The sequence below is a fragment of the Nannospalax galili genome, unplaced genomic scaffold, assembly GCF_000622305.1.
Source record: "Nannospalax galili isolate Female #2095 unplaced genomic scaffold, S.galili_v1.0 scaffold1036, whole genome shotgun sequence".
In the NCBI taxonomy this organism is placed as follows: domain Eukaryota; kingdom Metazoa; phylum Chordata; class Mammalia; order Rodentia; family Spalacidae; genus Nannospalax; species Nannospalax galili.
In genome coordinates, this window is record NW_008337664.1 from 566609 (window position 1) to 587539 (window position 20931).

The 20931-nt window shown below is 39.3% G+C and overlaps 1 protein-coding gene across 3 annotated transcripts in view; it reads left to right on the top strand.

The window, feature by feature from the left end:
* Window positions 1-20931, top strand: part of Csgalnact2 (chondroitin sulfate N-acetylgalactosaminyltransferase 2) — a 36507-nt gene that overhangs the window by 395 nt on the left and 15181 nt on the right. For 2 of the 3 annotated variants that reach the window (XM_008832686.3, XM_017798052.2), the window contains exons 2-5: window positions 10007-10926; window positions 13675-13891; window positions 15445-15546; window positions 20269-20447. In XM_008832686.3, coding sequence (XP_008830908.1) covers window positions 10266-10926; window positions 13675-13891; window positions 15445-15546; window positions 20269-20447 — 1159 coding nt within the window. In that variant the 5' untranslated portion in view covers window positions 10007-10265. Of the gene's footprint in view, window positions 1-10006; window positions 10927-13674; window positions 13892-15444; window positions 15547-16892; window positions 16912-20268; window positions 20448-20931 lie in introns of those variants that run through there. The other variant, XM_029563367.1, reaches the window with a different exon arrangement.

Here is a 20931-nt window from a genome sequence, read left to right on the forward strand (position 1 = left end):
GGCGGGCGGCGGGTCGCCTCCGACGACCCCCGGGACGCAGCAGCCCCGAGTTTGGTCAGGTTCTGTTGTCTGCGTGGTCTCTGCTCCCTGCGTGGCCCGACTTCTTAGTGTGGGGCGATCCTGGTCTCTGACAGCTGCCTGCACCCCGGCCCTGGCTGCACGGCCACCTGGAAGATGCTCGTGGGTGGAGCGCCCCGTGGGGCCCGTGCTCCCCGTGGACTGCGAACCTTTGCTGCTGTCAGAATTGGTGGTGCAGCCCTCCTCCCTGAGCCAGTGGCGGGGACCTCCGGTTTGGCTGCCGACCCGGCGGCGAGGTTGAGTCCAAGCTGCTTAAAGCCTGCTTGTGAAGCACGCGTGCCCGTGACAGTTGACTGTCAGTGAAGGCTCCCGGCCTTTTATTTCTGCAGGGATTAATGCTGTCCTTTAAAGCTGCATTAAAATAGCACCAAGTATTTGTGTCAGTGGTCAGGAGTATTTTGTATTATCTGCTGCTGCTGCTTGTTTAAAATGATGTGATTAAAAGGATACGAAAGAGGTGTTGGATTTCCATTACACAGGGCTTAGAGAGTTTGAAGCTAAACCACCAGCTTTAGTTCCAGAGAGTTTAGAAATTATCTTTTTCCCCTTCCCTTTTTTGTCGAGGTATAACAGCCATAGGAAACTTTTCCAATATGCTCCGCATCTTCCAGTTCCGTTGTACCATTGCTTCCCAATCAGTGTTCTGACTTCTCTCCTCACCTGTTAGTTTTGTCTGTTTTCAGCTTCCTATTAATGGAGCTATGTACAGTATTTTCTGCGTGTTGCTTGTGGAACATCTATGAAATTTTTGTGATGGGATGTTACTTATTCATTCCGCAGCATGGTACTGGTAGTTCTTTTTATTGTATGGTACTCCATTGTGTGATACACCCACTCTTCTGTTTGTGAACATTGTGTTTTCAGTTTTGTATATTATTTCTTTTGGATATTGATTATGCTATGAATGTTCTTGTAAATGTCTTGGTGAGTATGTGAATGCACTCTCAAATGTAGAATGAGTCATGGATAGGTGGAAAATTACCATGGACTTTTCCTTTTAAAAAATGCAACAGAATCTCTTATTTTAACTATTACAACAGTAAAGATTGGTAAAAAATAGAACTATGATGAGTCCAGGATTTATATTATTAATTACTATGTTATTATTTACACTTTGTATTTGCACATTTGACAGCCTTCTCCCAGCTGTCATTACCTGTTTGACTGTCTTACCACAAGTCAGTTAGAGCTGGTCACAGTATGACTCTACAGTTTGGTATAACGTTGGTAAGAACTGTGTTACTCAAGTTAGTGGTTGTTAGGGGAAATAAAGTAACGGTTGTTAGGGGAAATGAAGCACTCAAGGCTATAACTAAAAATGGATTGAAGAATCTTGGGGTTTCAAGATTAAAAAAAACTGACATTGTTATTGTCATGCCACTAGATGGAAGTGTAAAATGGAATTACAAGATTAGTTCAGATGTGAATTTATGACACTAGTATAGTTATTTCCTGACATCTGTAGGAAGTCAATAGCATGTAAGATGCCCCAGATTGAGCAAATACGAGAAGCAGTGGAGTGGAAGAAAACTTGTATTAGTACCCCAAATTAGGGAGGGTGCTCTGCCCACTAAACACATAGGCTGCCAGGGGAGGGGGCAGATTTTGAATATTAACATGCAGAAAGTAGGAAAGAAGAGCCATGGCATAGAAAGTAGATCTAGAAGAGCCAGTGCACCTCTTTTTTTTAAAAACATTTTTTTATTATTTTTATTTTATGAGTGTATTGCCTGCATGTTTGTGAGTACACCCATGTCGTGCAATGCCATGGAGGTCAGAAGAGGGTTTCGGCTTCCCCTGGAACTGGAGTTAAGGACGGTTTGTAGCCGCTATGTGGGTGCTAGGAATCGAACCCGGGTTCTCTGCAAGAGCAATCAGTGCTCTTAACCGCTGAGCCATCTCTCCAGCCCCATCCTCAGTGCACCTCTTATGAGCACTGGGGGTAAACTGGAAGAAAAGGAATAACCACAGAGATACTGAGGGTAAGAGCAACCAGGCAGAATCTTAGGTAACCTGAGCTAGATAGGCATAATTATCAGTCAGGGGACAAATTACTGGCAAACAGAAATCAGCCCTTCCCTCTAATCTCTCCTTTCTTGATCTAGGGGTAGAGATGATCAGAAAGCATGCCTTTTCAGAGAGCTGATGGAAAACATTTACAGCTGCTGATCACCACTCTCCTACCAATTCACAGAAGATGACAGATTTATTTGTATCAAGGAAATAAGGATATTTCTCAGAGTAGAAGTATGTGAGTTTAGGAGTTAGCTACATGGAGTCTCAGTGTTGTTGGAGACACACTTAGATACATTCTGATGAAATTTATGAACTTAATAGCTATATAATCTCATAAGCTTTCTAAGGCAAATTTTTATTTATAAAGAAATAGAAATTAGATTTCCAAGTGGACTTCTGTCCTAGTTTGTTTCTCCATTGCTGTGACAAAATATTCTGACCACTACCAACTTGGGGAGGAAAGGGTTTATTTAGCTTACATATCCCAGGTCACAGTTCATCCAGGAGCCCAAGGTAGGAACTCAGGGCAGGAACCTGGAGGCAGGAGCTGGAGCACAGACCATGGAGGAATGCTGCTTACTGGCTTGCTCCCCTGTCCCCTGCTCAGCCTACTTTCTTATGCAACACAGGCCCACCTGCCCAGGGGTGGCACCACCCACAGTGGGCTGGGCCCTCCCACATCACTCATCAAGAAGATGCCCCTCAGACATGGCCACAGGCCAGTCCAATAGAGGAAATTCCCCAATTGAGGCTCCCTCAACCCAGGTGTGTCAAGTTGACACTAAAGCTATCCAGCACAACTTCCAATTTGTAATAGAACATTATATGACAATGGTGTAGTATTTTTAAAGTGCCCATAGAGCAGAACATGGTGGCACACATACCTGCAATGCCAGCCTAGGCTACATAGCAAGTTCCAAGCCAGCCTTGGGTACATAAGGAGACCTTATCTCAAAAAAGGAATGGAACCAATCAAAAACATGTCCATAGGATGTATTTTGAACTTGGAACCTTATCTCTGACCAAAGGCATTTTACCCACACTTGGTGGGAATGTTCTTGGAATACTACTATAGAATTCAAAGAAACAGTAAAACTTGTTTCTTAACCCCAAGTTATGGATAAACTATAGCAAAGAAGTTTGATGTAATGTTAAGGATTTGTGAAATGGGTAGAATTTTCAAGCCTTTAAAGGAAAAACGAGAGTAAAAATTTAATATGAACACTGGGCATAGTGGCACAGCCTTTAAATCCCAGTCCTCTGGAGGCTAGCCTGGTCCACATGGTGACTTCTAGGCAGGTTGGCAGTAGGGAGACCCTGTCAAAAAAATTTAATGTGATTTTAAAGTTTAGTCTGGCAGTCATTTGGCTTTCCAGTTGTGGTAAGATACCTGAACTATGAGGAGGAAAGAGTGTGTTGGAATCATGGTTTCCAAGGTTTCAGCTTGTGGTCCCTTGGCCCTGTGGCTTTGGTGTGGCAGCATTGTATAGCATGGTGACAGGAGTGTGGGGCTCAGGAGTGGGCGCCAAAAAGCAAGTACAGCGAGTGAAGCACCCAGGTTCCCATGCCCCCTAAAGACCCTTTCCCAGTCACCGAACTTCTTTCCTAGTCCACAGCTCCTGATGGCCTCACCACCTCCCACCACAGACTTAAAGCCAAGGCTTCAACCTTGGGATTTGGAGGGGTGTTTCAGATCTAAGACATAGGGAAAGGAAAGGTAAGGGAGTAGTTAAATGCATGTTGGAAGCTTCTTCTGGCAGGGAAAAGTTGTAGGAACTGATTAATGACATGTTTCCTGAGCAGGGAAATGTAGGCAGCAGTTTCACCTCAGGCATTTATCAGTACATGAGATGATATATTCAGAGTCAGATATACTAAAGCCATCTGTACCAAGATTATCATTATTATTTATGTGTATGATTGTTTTGCCTGCATGTATGTAAGTGCACCCATGTCATGCAATGCCTGCAGAGGCCAGAAGAGGGTGTCGGATCCCCTGGAACTGGAGTTACAGACCATTGTTAGCCTCCATGTGGATGCTGGGAATTGAACCCAGGTCCTCTGGAAGAACAGCCAGTGCACTTAATTGCTGAGCCATCTCTCTAGCACCATTGTACCAACATGTATAATAACAGCAAAAGTTTTGGAAGGCTACAGAAAAACTAGAAAAGGATAGGGGATATTTCACTGTGTACCCTTAATTCATATTTAACCTTTTTATGTATTTATTTTATGAAATTATAGAAATACAACATTTTTAAAAATCTGGACATGGGAGGGGGCTGGAGAGATGGCTCAGCAATTAAGAGCACTGACTGCTCTTGCAAAGGACCCAGGTTTGAGTCCCAGTACCCACATGGCAGCTACAAACTGTCCTTGACTCCAGTTCCAGGGGAATCCAAAGCCCTCTTCTGACCTCCATGGCATTGCATGACACAGGTACACTCACATACATGCAGGCAATACACTCATACACATAAAATAAAAATAATAAAGAAAAAAATCTTTTTAATCTGGACATGGTAATATACAACTATAGTCCCAGCTACTTAAGAGGCTGAGTTAGGATGATCACTTGAGTTCATGAGTTAAAATCCAGGCTGGGCAACATGGTGAAACTGAGTCTTAGGGCAAAAAAAAAAAAAAAAAAAAAAAAGAAAAAAAAGAAAAGAAAAATTCGAAGTATAAAAAAATTAAAGTTTTTAGAATGGGGGTAACATATCCAGTTGGTTACATATATTGCTATGACATATAACCTAAGAGAGTTTACATTTTTAAATACTTGGGAGGAATAATATGACATGTGAAGATTATATGAAATTCAGATTTCACTTGAAACTCAAGTATGCCCATTAATTTCTGCTTTGTCTATAGCTGCCCTATGCTACAAGGACAGAATTGACTGGCAGTGACAGCATCTGATCTAAACTCTTTGCTTGCCTCTCTCTGGTTTAGATGCCAAATACAGACGTCTCTACAACCTCTCTACATTGAAGAATTTTGTGTATGATGAAAATGACATTTCAGATTAATTTTAGGAACAGGGATTGTAGAAAGAATGGTAAGAATCATCTGCTTGAGAAAATGAGATGCTAGTTTTATATTAGGGTTACTTCAGATAGAGAAGCTAAAATTGAAACATGTAGGTAAAACTTCATAGATTTGATTATTAACAACAAAATTACAGACTGAAAAATAATACCTGACATTTATTGGGCACTTAACACTACCAGGTTCTGCTTGACTGTTAGCAGTAGTGCTGCAAGGCAAGTTCTGTAACTAGCCCCACTTAGATGAGGAAACTAAAGCTCACAGAGACAGAAACTTTTCTGTAATGAAGAGTTAGGAAATAGTAAAGCAGATTCCTGAATAGGGCTATCCAGCTCTGAATCCAAGAGGACATACAGACAAGAAAAACTGAGAAAAATATTTGCAACATGTTGTCATTTTATAGGTATTGTTGGCAACAAAGATCCATCATTCCTTTTAAATATTCTATTGTATAAATGTCTGTAGTTCATTTCACTTTTCCCGTCCTTTGTTTTTGCAGTAAATTTCTTTTACTTTTGTTCTGCTGTTACATGAACACTAATATCTAGTGTTCTTGGTACTTAATACATCACACAATAGTGTTGATAATTGTGTATTTAAATTTTTTTAAAGTGGAATTACAAGTTGCATAAACATATGCATTTAAACTAAATCTGCCTTGAAAAAAGGATGTGTGTACATGTACGCATTTCTATTTAGTTTATCTAATTAAAGGAACCATGACTTCCTGAAAGAAAAATTGGCCATCCAGAGGCTAGAGAGATGGCTAAAAAATTAAGAGTGCATACTGTTTTTACAGAAGACCTGAGTTCAGCTCCCAACATTGGAGGCTTATAACTGCCTATAACTCCAGTTCCGGGGGATCTGATACCTCTGGCCTCTGTGGGTACCTGCACTCACATGCACATACCCTCATACATAGTCATAATTTAAAATATTTTTTAAATTGGCTCTCCAGGCAAACTGACTCACTTTATAGAGGAAGCCCAAAGAGATTAAGTGTTGTGTCAAGATTACATAACTGTTAAGTAGTTGACTATTTTCAAACGGGCTTTTATTATGCCACAGGCTGGCACATTTTGTGAATATTACTACTATTTGTTTGGCCAACATTCAAGGCCAACATTCAAGTACCATTAATATAGTTTCTCCAGAAACGCCTTATCTAAAGGACCCCTCTGGTATTCTTGGTACTCAGTACAGCTCCTGGCACATGGTAGTACTCACGTATTTGTGGAATAAATGCTGCCTTCTGGTAATCAGTTCTTTTATTTCTAGATACAAATTGGTAAGTTCTTAAAAAATAAACAGCTCTAATTTTCTCTTCCTATGTATTTGTACTTTATAGTAGTTTCCTGATAGTGGTTATATCTTCCAGATAATTCTGTGGCTTTGTTTTTACTGTGTTTAAAAAAAATGAACTAAAAAAACCCAAACGGGTATGGTGGCTTGCACCTATAATCCCAGCACTTGGGAGGCTGAGGCAGGAGGATTGCTGTGCGTTTGAGACCAGCCTGGACTATAGAATGAGACCCTGTCTCAGAGCAAGAAGAGAAAAACAAAACAAAACAAAACAAAACAGAAAAAAACCCAAACCCTTAAAATTATGTTTAGCTCTCTAAAGCTTACAAGAAACTGAAATATAGTTAACATTTCTGGTGTTTTACATTGCTCTTATGGATCTATTTTCTTTCTGTCTAAAGGACTTGTAGAACAGATGTAGTGGTAATGAAGTCTCTTAGCTTCCTTTTTTATATCTGAAAAGGTATTAAAGTATTTTACCTTTGCTTTGCAAAGATTATTTGGTGAATCCTTCAGTAGCTCAGTTGGTAGAGCAGAAGGCTGTAGCAGGCACTCTATTTATTGTGCTGGGTATAGAATCCTACTCTGGCTTGTTTTTCCACCACGTTCTTCTCACTTGTATTGCTTCCAAGAGGATTGTTTTGTCATTACTGTCTTTTGTTTCTTACATGTGATGTTCAATATCTGAAAAACTATTTTGGAGTGTTTGGGGATTAGGGTGTTGGTTTTTGTTGTCTGATAATTTTTGGTTGTTTCAAACGTGAATAAATCTGGTTCCCATTATTCTATCATGAAATGAAGCCTTTTAGTCTGTTTTTGAATTGGAATTGATTGTCTCTAAGAATTCTTTCAACTCTGAGATCTTTGATTTTTGTCTTACATGCTATTAAGCTCATTTTTCCATCACTGTAACATTCCTTTATCTCGCTCAAACACTTGGCTATATGTATTTAGGAGGTTGGTTGGATGAGCTCTGAGCTGAGCCATATGTATGATACATAAACAGTGCACAGAATGATGGAAATCAAGGTATAACAGCAGAAAAAAATCTGTCTCTGTCTCATCTTTCTGCGTGTGTGTGTGTGTGTGTGTGTGTGTGTGTGTGTGTGTGTTTTGCTGGGAGTTGAACCTAGGACCTCAGGCATGCTTGGCAAGCACTCTACCAATGAGCTGTAGCCCTAGTTCTTCTAATATTTTTAATGTTTTAGAGGTATTATAATCTAGTCTACTATGTGGCCAAAAAGAGTTCCTTTTAAGCAAACAAAGATTTAACAGGGAGCACAGAGTTATGCAATGAATAAGGTAATCACAGCACCTTTTCTTTGATTTCAGTGGATAATAATCAGCTGTAATAGTAAATCACATGTAAGGTGTTCCAAAGGCTGTATTTTTATTAAAGGGCAGGGGGAGAGGGAGACCTTAGTTTCAATGCTTCCATTTAGTGGTTATATAACTTTATTTAAACCTGTTCATTTCTGAACTATTTTTTCCTCTATGAAAGGAAGCTCATATCAGCACTATTATGAAAAAAAATCTATGGAATATGTAAAAAAGGGTTTTAAATTACTGCTTTTAGGGTTTTTAAATCACAACCCAATTATAAACACAGTTTACATGAAGATCTCCTATATATACACATATATATAATCATAATGCAAAATGTACTGCTAAACATGATTCTTTTTCATTGAAAAGTAAATCTTTAGTAGTGACCTGTTTTGAATTATATCTCATAGTGTGAAACATATTGTCTGCATAAATGAAAAGGCCTAGATGACCTATTAATAAAAGGTTGTGATACTTAGAGTATTTGCTGCTTTATGACCAAGTTTCACTTCAAAACCATTTGAGTATATAATGCGGTTAAGTATGTCTATCTTTATAATAATTTATGAAAGATTATTTCTGCACTTTCAATTCTAGCCTTTTCTCTGATGGGTAGGCTAATAATAACATAGTTAAAAGATACATCTAAGCATATCTTTTCAGTAATAACATTCAGTGGTTTATTTTGTTAAAGATTGTGGTTTTGAGGTATAGTGAATTCTTAGAACTAATACAGCTTTACATTCTTTTAAATTAGTTTGTATTTTTTAAATTAGTTTGTATTTCTTAAAACTGAAAAGTTTTCGTAGTTTTTCTTTCTCTACCACTTAAAATTTACAATTAGAAAGTCCTTTTTAATCCTAGCACTTGGGAGGCAGAGGCAGGTGGATCTCTGTGAGTTCAAGGCCAGCCTGGTGTACATAGTGAGTTCCAGGACAGCTGGAGCTACAGGGAGACCCTGTCTCAAAAAGACCAAAAAAAAAAAGACACTTTTAGTCAAATAAATTTTAGGATAGTTGGCTATCATTTGGTTTTCTAAAGGAATAAATGGCTTAGAGAAGTTAAGTTCATTATTTATAGTCTACTACCATAAAAGTTTTAATGTATGCTACATTTTAACACAGTTGTGCTACAAAAAAAAAAAAAAAAAAAAAAAAAAAAAAACAGGATTTTCTATAGAAGACACCCAGGCTGTCCCAATGACTAAGGAAGTGATTTAGCTGCTGCTCCCTAATGATGGTCCTCCATAGGCTGTGGCACTGGAGAAAGTGTTATCATGAAATGTCTCCACATATCACATTGTCCTTCTCAGAAATACTGTGTTAGAATGCAAGTTCTGTTTGCAGCAGAGGCCTAAGTTTAATCTTTTCTATTTCTAGAGTTAACAATCCTTCCTTAGTTTAGAATTAGATATGGAAGAACTCACACAGTGGGTCATAGTATGAATGGTAGCATGTAATTTTGTAAATCTACAGTTCTAAATTTCTTTTTCTTGACAGACAAAACAATTGAACTTTTTGTGTGTTTTCTTTATAGTGACTCCAAACCTTCCAGACTTGTAAGGAGTCTTTTGCTCTGTAGTACAGTGGAAAGAATTATGTGATCTAATGCTCAAGTAATCTACCAGATGACTTTGGATATAAAAATGTTTTTCCTGTGTTTCCCAGCTGTCTGTGACCTTTTAGATTGTATCCACCCCCACCCCCACTTGATTTTAAGGCTCCCTAGATTGGTTGAGTTGAGCAATAGAAATTAATGAGGTAGAACATTTGAATTTAATAAACTCCTAGAACTTTCTCCTGCCAGAAAACCATTATTGCTATAATAAAAAAACAATTTATAGAAATCCAATTCCCAAGAATTACATGTTTTAGTTAGGAAGTGGTATGTTGATTGAAATACTGTGTTTATAAAGAGTTATAAGCAGCATAATTTTAAAATGATTTAATTAGAATCTGTGTAACAAACTGAACATAATTTTAATGGTTTTTTTTTAGTCAGTGGGTGATGGGTATATAAACTGGCTAAAACTTTTATATATGATATTTTAGTATTTTATAAGATTATTTTCTGAATGTTTTCTTTCAGTACTTACCAATTACTCTAAACTATATTAGCATCTCTCCATGGAATGCTGCATAATAGTAGTAACAGCTAAGTTTATTGAAGCTGCCAACAATTTGATATGCTTGAGGAAACCAAATTCTGATTGGCTCTGATCTGTTTCTTTCAGAAAAGTCACCACCCAAATAATGGATTTTACAGATCAGGTTCTTTTAATGTGGATGTCGTGGTAGTAATACAGAAGTATACCTGATTTCTCACTTCTCAAGTAGCCATGACTACTGAAGAAAGAATTTTTTTAACTACAACAGAATTCATTTTGGTACCTTTTATGGAAATCCTTATTTTGTTTTTAACTTTCAGTAACTTTTTACTAAAGTTATGAACAAGCAAAGAGCTTATCTTATTAGGCAAACTCACACATAAGCATGTCTAGAAGAGGATCAGTTCTTCACAGCCGGACACAGTGGCTGCTCTTGGGCCTCGCTCTGCTCTGCAGTTTGGTGTTATTTATGTACCTCCTGGAGTGTGCCCCCCAGACTGATGGGAATGCATCGCTTCCTGGTGTTGTTAGAGAAACTTATGGTAAGGAGTATTACCAGGCCCTCCTGCAGGAGCAAGAAGAACATTACCAAACCAGGGCAACCAGTCTGAAACGCCAGATTGCCCAGCTAAAACAAGAATTGCAAGAAATGAGTGAGAAGATGAGATCATTGCAAGAGAGAAAGAATCTAGGGGCCAATGGCATAGGCTATCAAGGCAACAAAGAACAAACACCTAGTGATCTTTTAGAGTTTCTTCATTCCCAGATTGACAGAGCAGAAGTTAACGTAGGAGCCAAGCTACCCAGTGAGTATGGAGTCATCCCCTTTGAAAGTTTCACCTTAATGAAAGTATTTCAATTGGAAATGGGGCTCACTCGCCATCCAGAAGAAAAGCCAGTTAGAAAAGACAAACGGGATGAATTGGTAGAAGTTATTGAAGCTGGCTTGGAGGTCATTAATAATCCCGATGAAGATGACGAACAGGAAGATGAGGAGAGCCCCCTTGCAGAGAAACTGATATTTAATGAAAATGACTTCATAGAAGGTAATATGAAAAATGTGTTGGTAAGACTCACACAAGTTGTCCTATGACTGACACACACACAATAAATATTTGTTTTAAAAAACGGTTTTTAGGGGCTGGAGAGATGGCTCAGTGATTAAGAGCACTTGCTGTTCTTCCAGAGGACCCGGGCTCAATTCCCAGCACCCAAATGGTGGCTAACAACCATCCATAACTTCAGTTCCAGAGGATCTGACACCCTCTTCTGGTCTCTGTGAGCATTGCACACATGTGGTGCACTTACATACATGCAGGCAAAGCACTCATATACATAAAATAATAATAAAATATTTTTAAATGCTTTTAAATATGTTGGTATGTACTTATGTTAGTATGACAGAAGGCATGTGTGCTGAGGTCCATTATTACACAGTATTAGATATGTTGGTATATACTTATGTTAGTATGACAGAAGGCTAGTAATGTGTGCTGAGGTCCATTATTACACAGTGTTAAATATGTTGGTATACACTTATGTTAGTATGACAGAAGGCATGTGTGCTGAGGTCCATTATTACACAGTGTTAAATATGTTGGTATACACTTATGTTAGTATGACGGAAGGGTAGTGGTGTGTGCTGAGGTCCGTTATTACACAGTGTTAAATATGTTGGTATACACTTATGTTAGTATGACAGAAGGCATGTGTGCTGAGGTCTGTTATTGCAGAGTATTAAATATGTTGGTACATACTTATGTTAGTATGACAGGAGGCTAGTAGTGTGTGCTGAGGTCTGTTATTACACAGTATTAAAGCATTTTTACCTACTTCATTCCACCAAGAATTTGAAATGGCTTTTTGGAAAAGGTATAATGGATCATAATAAAAACAATAAGAATCAGGGAACTAGAATAAATCCAAGCTTAAATACAAGAATTCTAACCAGGGAAGTTGAAGGGCTCTTATGGGCTATGTGTGTTTGCATGCGTATGATTTGCATTCCTCTCTTATCTAATGTTGATATTCTTCTTTTATGTTTTAAAAAATTGTATGAACTAAGGCTCAAAATTTGAAAATCATTTGATAAGGAAAGAAAAATATCTAATGCAGTAGGTTAGTGGCTTTTTTCTGTTTTGAAGGAAAGAGAAGCAGGTGGCCAGAACACCAAGGGGCATACATAGTTTTGCATTTTGAGCATTTTGAAAAGTAGAGAAAGAGCACATTTTCATAATGCAGATTGCAGAAAGGATTTGAGATTTTAAGATGGTACATAACTTAAAGATAATGTAAATTTTAAATATTTACTGATAGATCTAAACAGAAATAATTATGCATTCCTACCCATCCCCACATTGTGCCCATTGCTAGATGTTTAACTGCAGGCTTAAGACCATTTGGCTACAAATGTTTTCTAGAAGTTCTTTTTGTTTTATTCTATAAGCAGCCTACCACATGTAGCGTTATTTTTGCCCCACGTCATCATGGCTGTCACTTGTGTGGTAGTAGAATAATACATTGAGGCTTTGGAAGTCTATCAGGCAGGGCATTGCGCTTTGCTGGAGTGTTTTAACTACCTTCTTCCTATGACCTCTTTTTTCTGCTGTTATTCGTGCTGTTTTTGATGAATTGTTTCTCTCAAATTCTTCTTTCTTGTAAGCTTAGCTTTTTGTACCTCATGGCAGGATTGAAAGCTGAGGGAAATAAGATGCTCAAGTATTAAGTATCACATGTACTGTCCCCATACCCATTCTGCTTAAAAGAAGGTCAACTATGACCGCTGTATACTGTGGCTTCTGCTGATGGTGTAACTCTCCTTAGAGTGTCACTTTCAGGACTTTTCTCTACCGGAGCATATTCTGTCTTTTACTTTCCCTCCTCTGTGATATTGTCCTCCCTTCTAAATTAAATACTAGCAACCAGTAAGTCACTTCTGTTCCTCTTCCAGGCCTTTGTTCAAATGTCACTTCTTCCAGGAAGTTGCCTCTAACCTCGAGCCTAAAATAGCCGTGCTGACTGTGTGCCCTTCTCACTGCCCTAACGTACCCTCTGTCCTAGCGCCGTGCTGTCTGTGTGCTCTTCTCACCGCCCTAACGTACCCTCTGTCCTAGCACTTGCTGTAATAGATGTGTTGCCAGTCTCTGGTTTGTTGTTCCTTTTAGCCTGTAAGCCTCAGGAGGGTTGGGGCAAATCTCTTCTCTCTTCTGAGTGTTACACTTTAAAGTCACCCTGCCCAAGCAACTTCCATACTCTTCTCCCAAACACATCTCAGATCACTCTGTTGAAATCTCTTCTAAATGTCTTTGTCTGATTTCTCCCTAAACATATATGTATGTGTATATGGTCTCTATATCATCAATGACTGACATGAAGGTACTTGATTCATTTTTGTTGAGTTGAACCAAGCAATAAACGTTTTGACTCTTGGGCTCAGAATTTAATATTTCCAGAAGTACTATGTTTGACACTATCACCATAGGTGATAGGCTCTGTTTTAAAGGAAAAATGTTGCCATTTGGAGGTTATTTAATGGCTTGACTAATAGAGTCAACAGTAAATGTCTTTTTTGAAACCTTTTTAAAAAATAGTTTAATACACTATCCATTTAGCAGGATAATAGTAGGCTCTTCCCCTTAGAGTCGTTGTTCCTGACTCTACAGTTGAAGTAGATACTTTATAAGTGGGTAAAAACTCAGCAGGTCTGATTTAGTATTCTTGGTCTGTGACTGAGTATTCTTACTGGATTTTGACTTTCACATGTACACGTCTTTGTTCCAAACTCTTTCCTCTAGGTTATTACCGCACTGAGAGAGATAAGGGCACACAGTATGAACTCTTCTTTAAGAAAGCAGACCTTATGGAATACAGACATGTGACCCTCTTTCGCCCTTTTGGACCCCTCATGAAAGTGAAAAATGAGATGATTGACATTACTAGATCAGTTATCAATATCATTGTGCCACTTGCTGAAAGAACGGAAGCATTTGCACAGTTCATGCAGAATTTCAGGTAACTGTCAGAACTTGCTTTGGCTAAGTTCCTTAAATATACATTTCATGCACATTTACTTATTACCAAGTATGAGTACTTAGAATTGTAGAATGATTTAATAGAGTTTAATTAAATTTTTTAATTAAAACTTTAAAGTTTTAATTTAAAACTTTAATAAGTTTTTTAATCTTTTTTCTTAAAGTGTGTATCGTGTGTAATGTTTCTAGACAGTTTAAGCTATGAAATAATTTGAGGGCAACATCCACTTAGAAACTGATCCTGATGACTTTAATTGTGTTTAAATTCATTTTAGGATAAGTTGAACTTTTGAAAATCGACTTATTGAAGCCTAACATATATGCAGTGAAAATCTATATATTCCAAGGATAACTTAAAGGAAATTTTAAGGTTAAGTCAAGTTTTCATGACTTTTGACATGTATATACTCCTAAACCACCACCTCAATGAAAATCCAGAATATTGCTTTCTCCCAAGAAAATCTCTTGAAAACAAATTGAGTTTTTTTTTGAAGATTGTAATTTAGAGATCCAGCCAGGTGTGGTGGTGCACACCTTTAATCCCAGCACTTGGGAGACAGAGGCAAATGAATTTCTGTGAGTTCAAGGCCAGTCTGGTCTACATAGTGCGATCCAGGCCAGCTGGGAGCTACAGGGAGACCCTGTCTCAAAAAGACCGAAAAAAAAAAAAAAATTGGAGATCCAAACATTCAACAGAAATAGGAAACGTTCCATCTAGGGAAGCAGATTACTGAGTCTTTCTTTATTGGGCCATTTAATTGGCATATTTAAAATGCTGGTGTTAAAGCATGTTAGAACTATTTAAGAAAAATACTGCTTTCTTTTTTCAAATTAATAGTTAGCATGTTTGAATTATTTTAATGTACTAGTTTTAGGTCTTTAATCTCTTAATATTTGTTTTCATATTAAAAAGTTAATTAACACTGTTCTTGAGTAGAAATTCAGAAGTCATACTCCTGAATGAGTGTTACTGTTTGAAATAGCTCCCTTAAGGTATGATTTCCTACTGCTTTTTAAAATTGCCTTTTTGGAATTACCCTAAGAGGCTACATTTTTCTTTATAATAAGTAACCTGAATCGTGGCACCTATTCCTTGATAATTACCACTAATTCCACCAGCAGCACTGACTAATGTTTGGAATTAGCCAATTTGAGTACAAAACATCTCTTCATCTGAAACTTGGATATTTATTTACCTGGTACTGAACCTACTTCCTTAAATATTTTTAATTTGGTACTGAAAACAGTTCCAAAGCAAATGCTCCAAGAGATGGTTTGAAATATAGCAATAATTTCACACTTCTGCAGCCTCAGAGTGGTTACACTCTGACACACAGACCTTGTGCCTTGGTTGTGATACCTCCAGTAATTGGGCAGCATTGTTTCTTTTGTATTGACTGCTTCGGGTGACTTCATTCTGTATTAGCAGGACCTCGTTCATTTTCTTGCCTTGTTCATTTTCATTAGATTGCTTTCTGAATGAGTGATGCCTTATACATTTTCTGAACAAACTTTATTTTTCAATTCTGTTAGGGATGTTTGTATTCATCAAGACAAGAGGATTCATCTCACAGTTGTGTACTTTGGTAAAGAAGGACTGTCTAAAGTCAAGTCTATCCTAGAATCTGTCACAAGGTTGGTGAACCCTGTCCATAATGAAGTCTTTGATATATAGCGTTATTAGAAGAATGAAAATATTTAGAATTTTTCATTGTGAATAGCTACTGTTTAAAAGTTGGCTGAGGGACTGGGGAGATGACTCAGTTTGTCAAGCACTTACTGTACAAGCTTGAGGACCTGAGTTTGAGTCTCCAAAACCTATAGAAAACTGAGTGTGGTAGCATGCATCTATAATCTCATCATGCTTTTGGTGAGATGGGAGGCAGAGATGGGAGAAGCTCTGACATCCATAGGCCAGCTGAAGTGTGCAGTGATGAACAACACAGAGACCATCTCAAACATGGTAGGAGGTGAGGACCAGCACCAAGGTTGGCTTCCTGGCCTTTTACACCGTACCCTCCCCCACACCCACAAACAGAGTTGGCTGAGCAAGTCTGTGTGGATGGGCGATAATGATAATGAGGTCTTCATTTCATATGCAGTCCTACAGACTCATCTTCCCTTAGTTGTTCATCAGCAGCCAGGCTGATCAGGATGCTCTCCTGTGATCTACTCACCTGCCATATTCTTGCTGCTCCTTTCCTCTTTTCTAGATCTAATCTCTGCACTTTGATACCATCTGAGCTTGTCTCTTGTCACGTGTGTTCCCTCCTGTCTGTGTGTGCTTCTTTTCCCCTGTGTACATGGTGCTTAAGTTCCCATATCTTAAGAAACCCCCACCTGATTCTGTACTACACAGTAGATAGTGTTTTGGTTTTTTCTTTCACAGCCAAACCTCATAGAAAGTGGTTCTTCAACTGAGCAGCCTGTACAATACCTGGCACATAGTAGGTGCTCAAAGATTTGAATGAATAGTATTTCCTTAACAATTTTTCATTCTTTAAAATGAAAATTTCCAAATTGAGGGGCCCCAAATGTTAAGAGCTAATTGCCAAATTCAGCCTTTTTCTCTGTTACCCTCTTTGATGGCTCTTTTATATTTGATAGTGTAGCCCTCCTTAAAAATGTTTTTATGTGTATAAAATGAGATCGAAAAATTTACTTATTTTTTTTCTCACCTTTGAGGGCATTGCACGACATAGGCGTGCTTACACACTTGCAGGCAATAATGCTCATTCACATGAAATAAAAATAAATATGTATTTTTATATTTTTACTTATTTTATGTGTATGCATGTATTGCCTGCATATAGGTAGGTACACCTGTGTCATGCAATGCCTGGGGAGGGCAGATCCTGGGGCAAGAGCAGCCAGTTCTTTTAACCACTAAGCCATATCTCCAGCCCCAAAATCTAAAAATTTTTAAAGTAAATATGCTACAGGATTTTTTTAATGTGTATGTGTGTATTGCCTGTGTGTAGGTAAGTGCACCCGTGTCGTGCAGTGCCCGTGGAGGACAGAAGAGGCTGTTGGATCCCCTGGAACTGGAATTAAGGATGGTTGTTAGCTGCCATGTGGGTGCTGGGATTTGAACCCGGGTCTTCTGCAAGAACAACCACTGTTCTTAACCACTGAGCCATCTCTCCAGCCCCCTATGCTACAGGATTGTAAATATGTAAGTTTGGTTATTTTTTAAAAATTATTTTAGGGGGGCTAGAGAGATGGCTTAGTGGTTAAGAGCACTGACTGCTCTTGCAGAGGACCCGGGTTCGGTTCCCAGCACCCACAGGGTGGCTAACAGCTGTTTGTAACTCTAGTTCCAGGGGATCCGACACCCTCTTCTGACCTCCTTGGCATTGCATGACACGGGTGCACCTACATATATGCAGGCAATACACTCCTACACATAAAATAAAGATAATAAAATATTTTATTTATTTTAATTTTATGTGTAGGAGTGTATTGCCTGCATGTATGTAAGTGCACCCCAGGCATGCAGTGCCCACAGAGGTCAGAAGAGGGTGTCGGATCCCCTGGAACTAGAATTACAAACAGCTGTTAGCCACCCTGTGGGTGCTGGGAACCGAACCCGGGTCCTCTGCAAGAGCAGCCAGTGCTGTGAACCATCTCTCCAGCCCTGTGGTGATTAACCACACCATGAGCTGTGTATCTTTCATTTGTTTCTTTACTTTCCTGTTAGTTGTGGCTGGCCATTCTTGAATCAATCAGCTAACATTTGTTGAGTCCCACCTACTGTGTTCCAGGTATACTGCTTGAGATTCTAACTTGACTAAGACAGCATAGCTTAGAGGGCAGCCCTGTCCCCACCCTGCAAGGACTCTCACACATAAATCTGGCTCACCATCTTTCCTTCTCCACCCAGTTGTCTCTCTCAGCTCATAATCTGACCATCTTCAGAGCCTCTGGGTCTAACACCTGAGAGCCAGAATCTTTGACTCTACTTCTAATTATCTCTGATGAGTTACTTCCTATTTGTGTCACAGGACCTCTTCTCTGTCCCTTCCTTAGGGCTACAACCACCTAACCCTGTTCTCTGTTCCCATGTTTCTCCCTCCTCTCTTGCCTCCTTACTGTTTTTCAGTTACCTACTAAGTACCAGTCGCTCACCCTGGTCTGTTACTGAAATCATCTCACCATGTTGTCAAGATTCTTCTGTAGAAAATGGTAAAAACCTTGAGCCTTCTTAGGTGAACATAAGCAATGTTGAAGAATCTTAGTTCTTTCCCCAAAATGACAGGATTGTTACACCAAATTTGGAGAAAAAAATCAAAACAACTTTGGGGTCTGAGAGCCTGGAACCAGACACTTGAATACCATGAAGATTTTCTTGTTATGGTCTTGGCTGTTTTCTCTACATTCATTTCATTCTCCTGTTGCAGACTGGCTTCTTCCACATGGTGAGGGATATGGCTGTTGGCGGCTCTGGGCTTACATCTTCTCAGCTTTGCCATCAGGGAGCTCCAGTTGAGAAAATCCCAGTGGGACATTCTGCCCACTCTTGAGCCATTCAATCACTATGGCTCGATGGGGTGGAGGTTTTGCAATTGGCTGCACATGAGCCTGGTCCTTTCTCCTAGGAAATTACTGTGGTTCAGGTAGATAGAGTGGTTCTTTGATCAGGGCATGCAGGGTGGTAATGGGCAATTTCCCCAAAAGGAGAGATTTATATACGCTAAGTTGCAGAGAAGAGTTCGGGTACTTAGAGCATTCGGAGTCCACTCCACGCATTGTATGAGCCTTTACATCTTCCTCCTCGTTACCATGCTGTCCTTCTGGAACAGCACCCTTCCTCGCATGCTCCTTTGAGCTGATGTAGCTGCATCCTAGGTCAGTGGTTGTGCAGCCTTGGTGGTGGACACCTGAAAGGCACATCAAAACAGAAACTGACTCCATCCCTCACCTCTGAGTTAGTGACTCTAAGTTATAGCTTGAAAACTTGCATCTAACTCCTTGCTGAGAGGTACTATGCTGTGAGTTTGAGGGCTTCACTGTAAGAACTGTAGTCCTAGCAGAAAGTCCTGTGAGTTTCCTTCCCTTTAGGGTATTCCAAGTCCTTTACCCAGCACGGATGGAACTCCTCAGTCTGATCTTCCTCTCATTCTTCCTGTTTTAGAGTTCTTTGGTGTGACCCTCTCATTGTTTTCTTTGTTCCCCTATGATTAATCTGACCCCAGCTGCTTTCTCTAAAATGTTGTGTATTTTCTTACCTCTTTGCTTTTGAGAGTAATTATTTGAAATGACCTTTCCACTTGCCAGTGAATTTAGGATCCCAACCAACATGTATGTAAGTCAAGTTCCCCTTCTGACATCTAGCTACTATGGGCAATCTCCTAGAATTGCTGTTCGTTCGTTCATTCGTTCATTTGTTCATTCATTCATCCTTTCAGCAAACACTGACTCCTGCTCTTTGAGGAGGATTGTATCATAGTAATGAACATAAAAAATAAAATTTCGGTTTTTATGGAGTGGGAAATATAGAATAAACATGTCCAGTGAAACTAAGGAAAACAGCTTGAAAAAGAATTGAAGAGCAGGAGGTCAGCTGGGCATGGTGGTGCATGCCTTTAACCTCAGCACCTGGGAGGCAGGCCTTTATGAGTTCCAGGCCAGCTGGGGCTACAGGGAGACCCTGTCTCAAAAAAAAGAAAAAAAAAAAAAAAAAAAAAAAGGTGGGAGGCTGGGCTGCTTCCCATGTGGTATCAGGGAGGGTCCCTTTGACAAGGAGGATGTGTGCAAAGGCCCAATGGAGGCCAGAAGAGCTGTTTGTATCTTTCATGTAGAATGTATTATTAGTTGAAACATCATAACTATTTTTCCATGTATGTTTTTCTTCCTCAATACATTTTAAGATTTCAGAAGGCGGTGCCCCTTTTAAAATTTCACACCACTGGAGCTGGAGAGGTGGCTCAGTGGTTAAGAGCACTGGCTGCTCTTACAGACGACCTGGGTTTGTTACCCAGCACTCACAGGGCAGCTAACAACCATCACTAACTCCAGTTCCAGGGGATCCGATACTCTCTTCTGACCTCTGCAGGTATTGCATGACACGGGTACACTTATACACATGCAGGCAATACACTTATACATGTAAAATAAAAATAATAAAATATTTTTTAAAAATCTCACACCATTAGCACGTTGCTTCAAACATTGGCATTTAGTAAGTATCTGTTCCTGATAATAAACAAGCATATGAAGTAGGTGATTTCCTTTCCCTGTGTGAATGTAGAACTAATGCAATAAAATATTTGAAATATATATTTTGTAAGTTCTGTTGAAAGAGGAACATTGACTTTAAATTGCACTTACCAGTTGTTGTATGTGCTTTCCTCATAGTGAGTCTAACTTTCACAATTACACCTTGGTCTCACTGAATGAAGAATTTAATCGTGGACGAGGACTAAATGTGGGTGCCCGAGCTTGGGACAAGGGAGAGGTCTTGATGTTTTTCTGTGATGTTGATATATATTTCTCAGCCGAATTCCTTAACAGCTGCCGGTTAAATGCTGAGCCAGGTGCGTAAACTGTTGTTAGATGAGCTGAGTATAGCACTTAGAGTGTCAGCATGTCCTGACATTGCATTGTTAATTTGAGGGGGAAAGGTTCTAATTAAGCCTTAGGATGTTTCTCAAGTATGTTAGGCATAATTGAATGGAAATAATAAAACAGAAATTGAAAATATGACCCTCTCGTGTTCATATCCTTTGTTTTTTAGGGGTCAAATTCCAATTGCTATTTCTGAAGCCAAGTTTAAGAAATGCAGAGAGGGATGAGGTGTCCTCAGCGGTAGAGTGTTTGCCTGGCATGTATAAGACCTTTAAAAAGAGGGAAAAAAGGGAGATGAGGAAAGGAATACAAAAGAATGGAAGTCTGAACATTTGTGAGGAGGAAGCAGCACAGGTCAGAGTCACACAGCTGCATAGAGAGTGAGAAGTGCCTGGCCTCAGGATAGTGCGTGTCCACACACACACACACACACACACACACACACACACACAC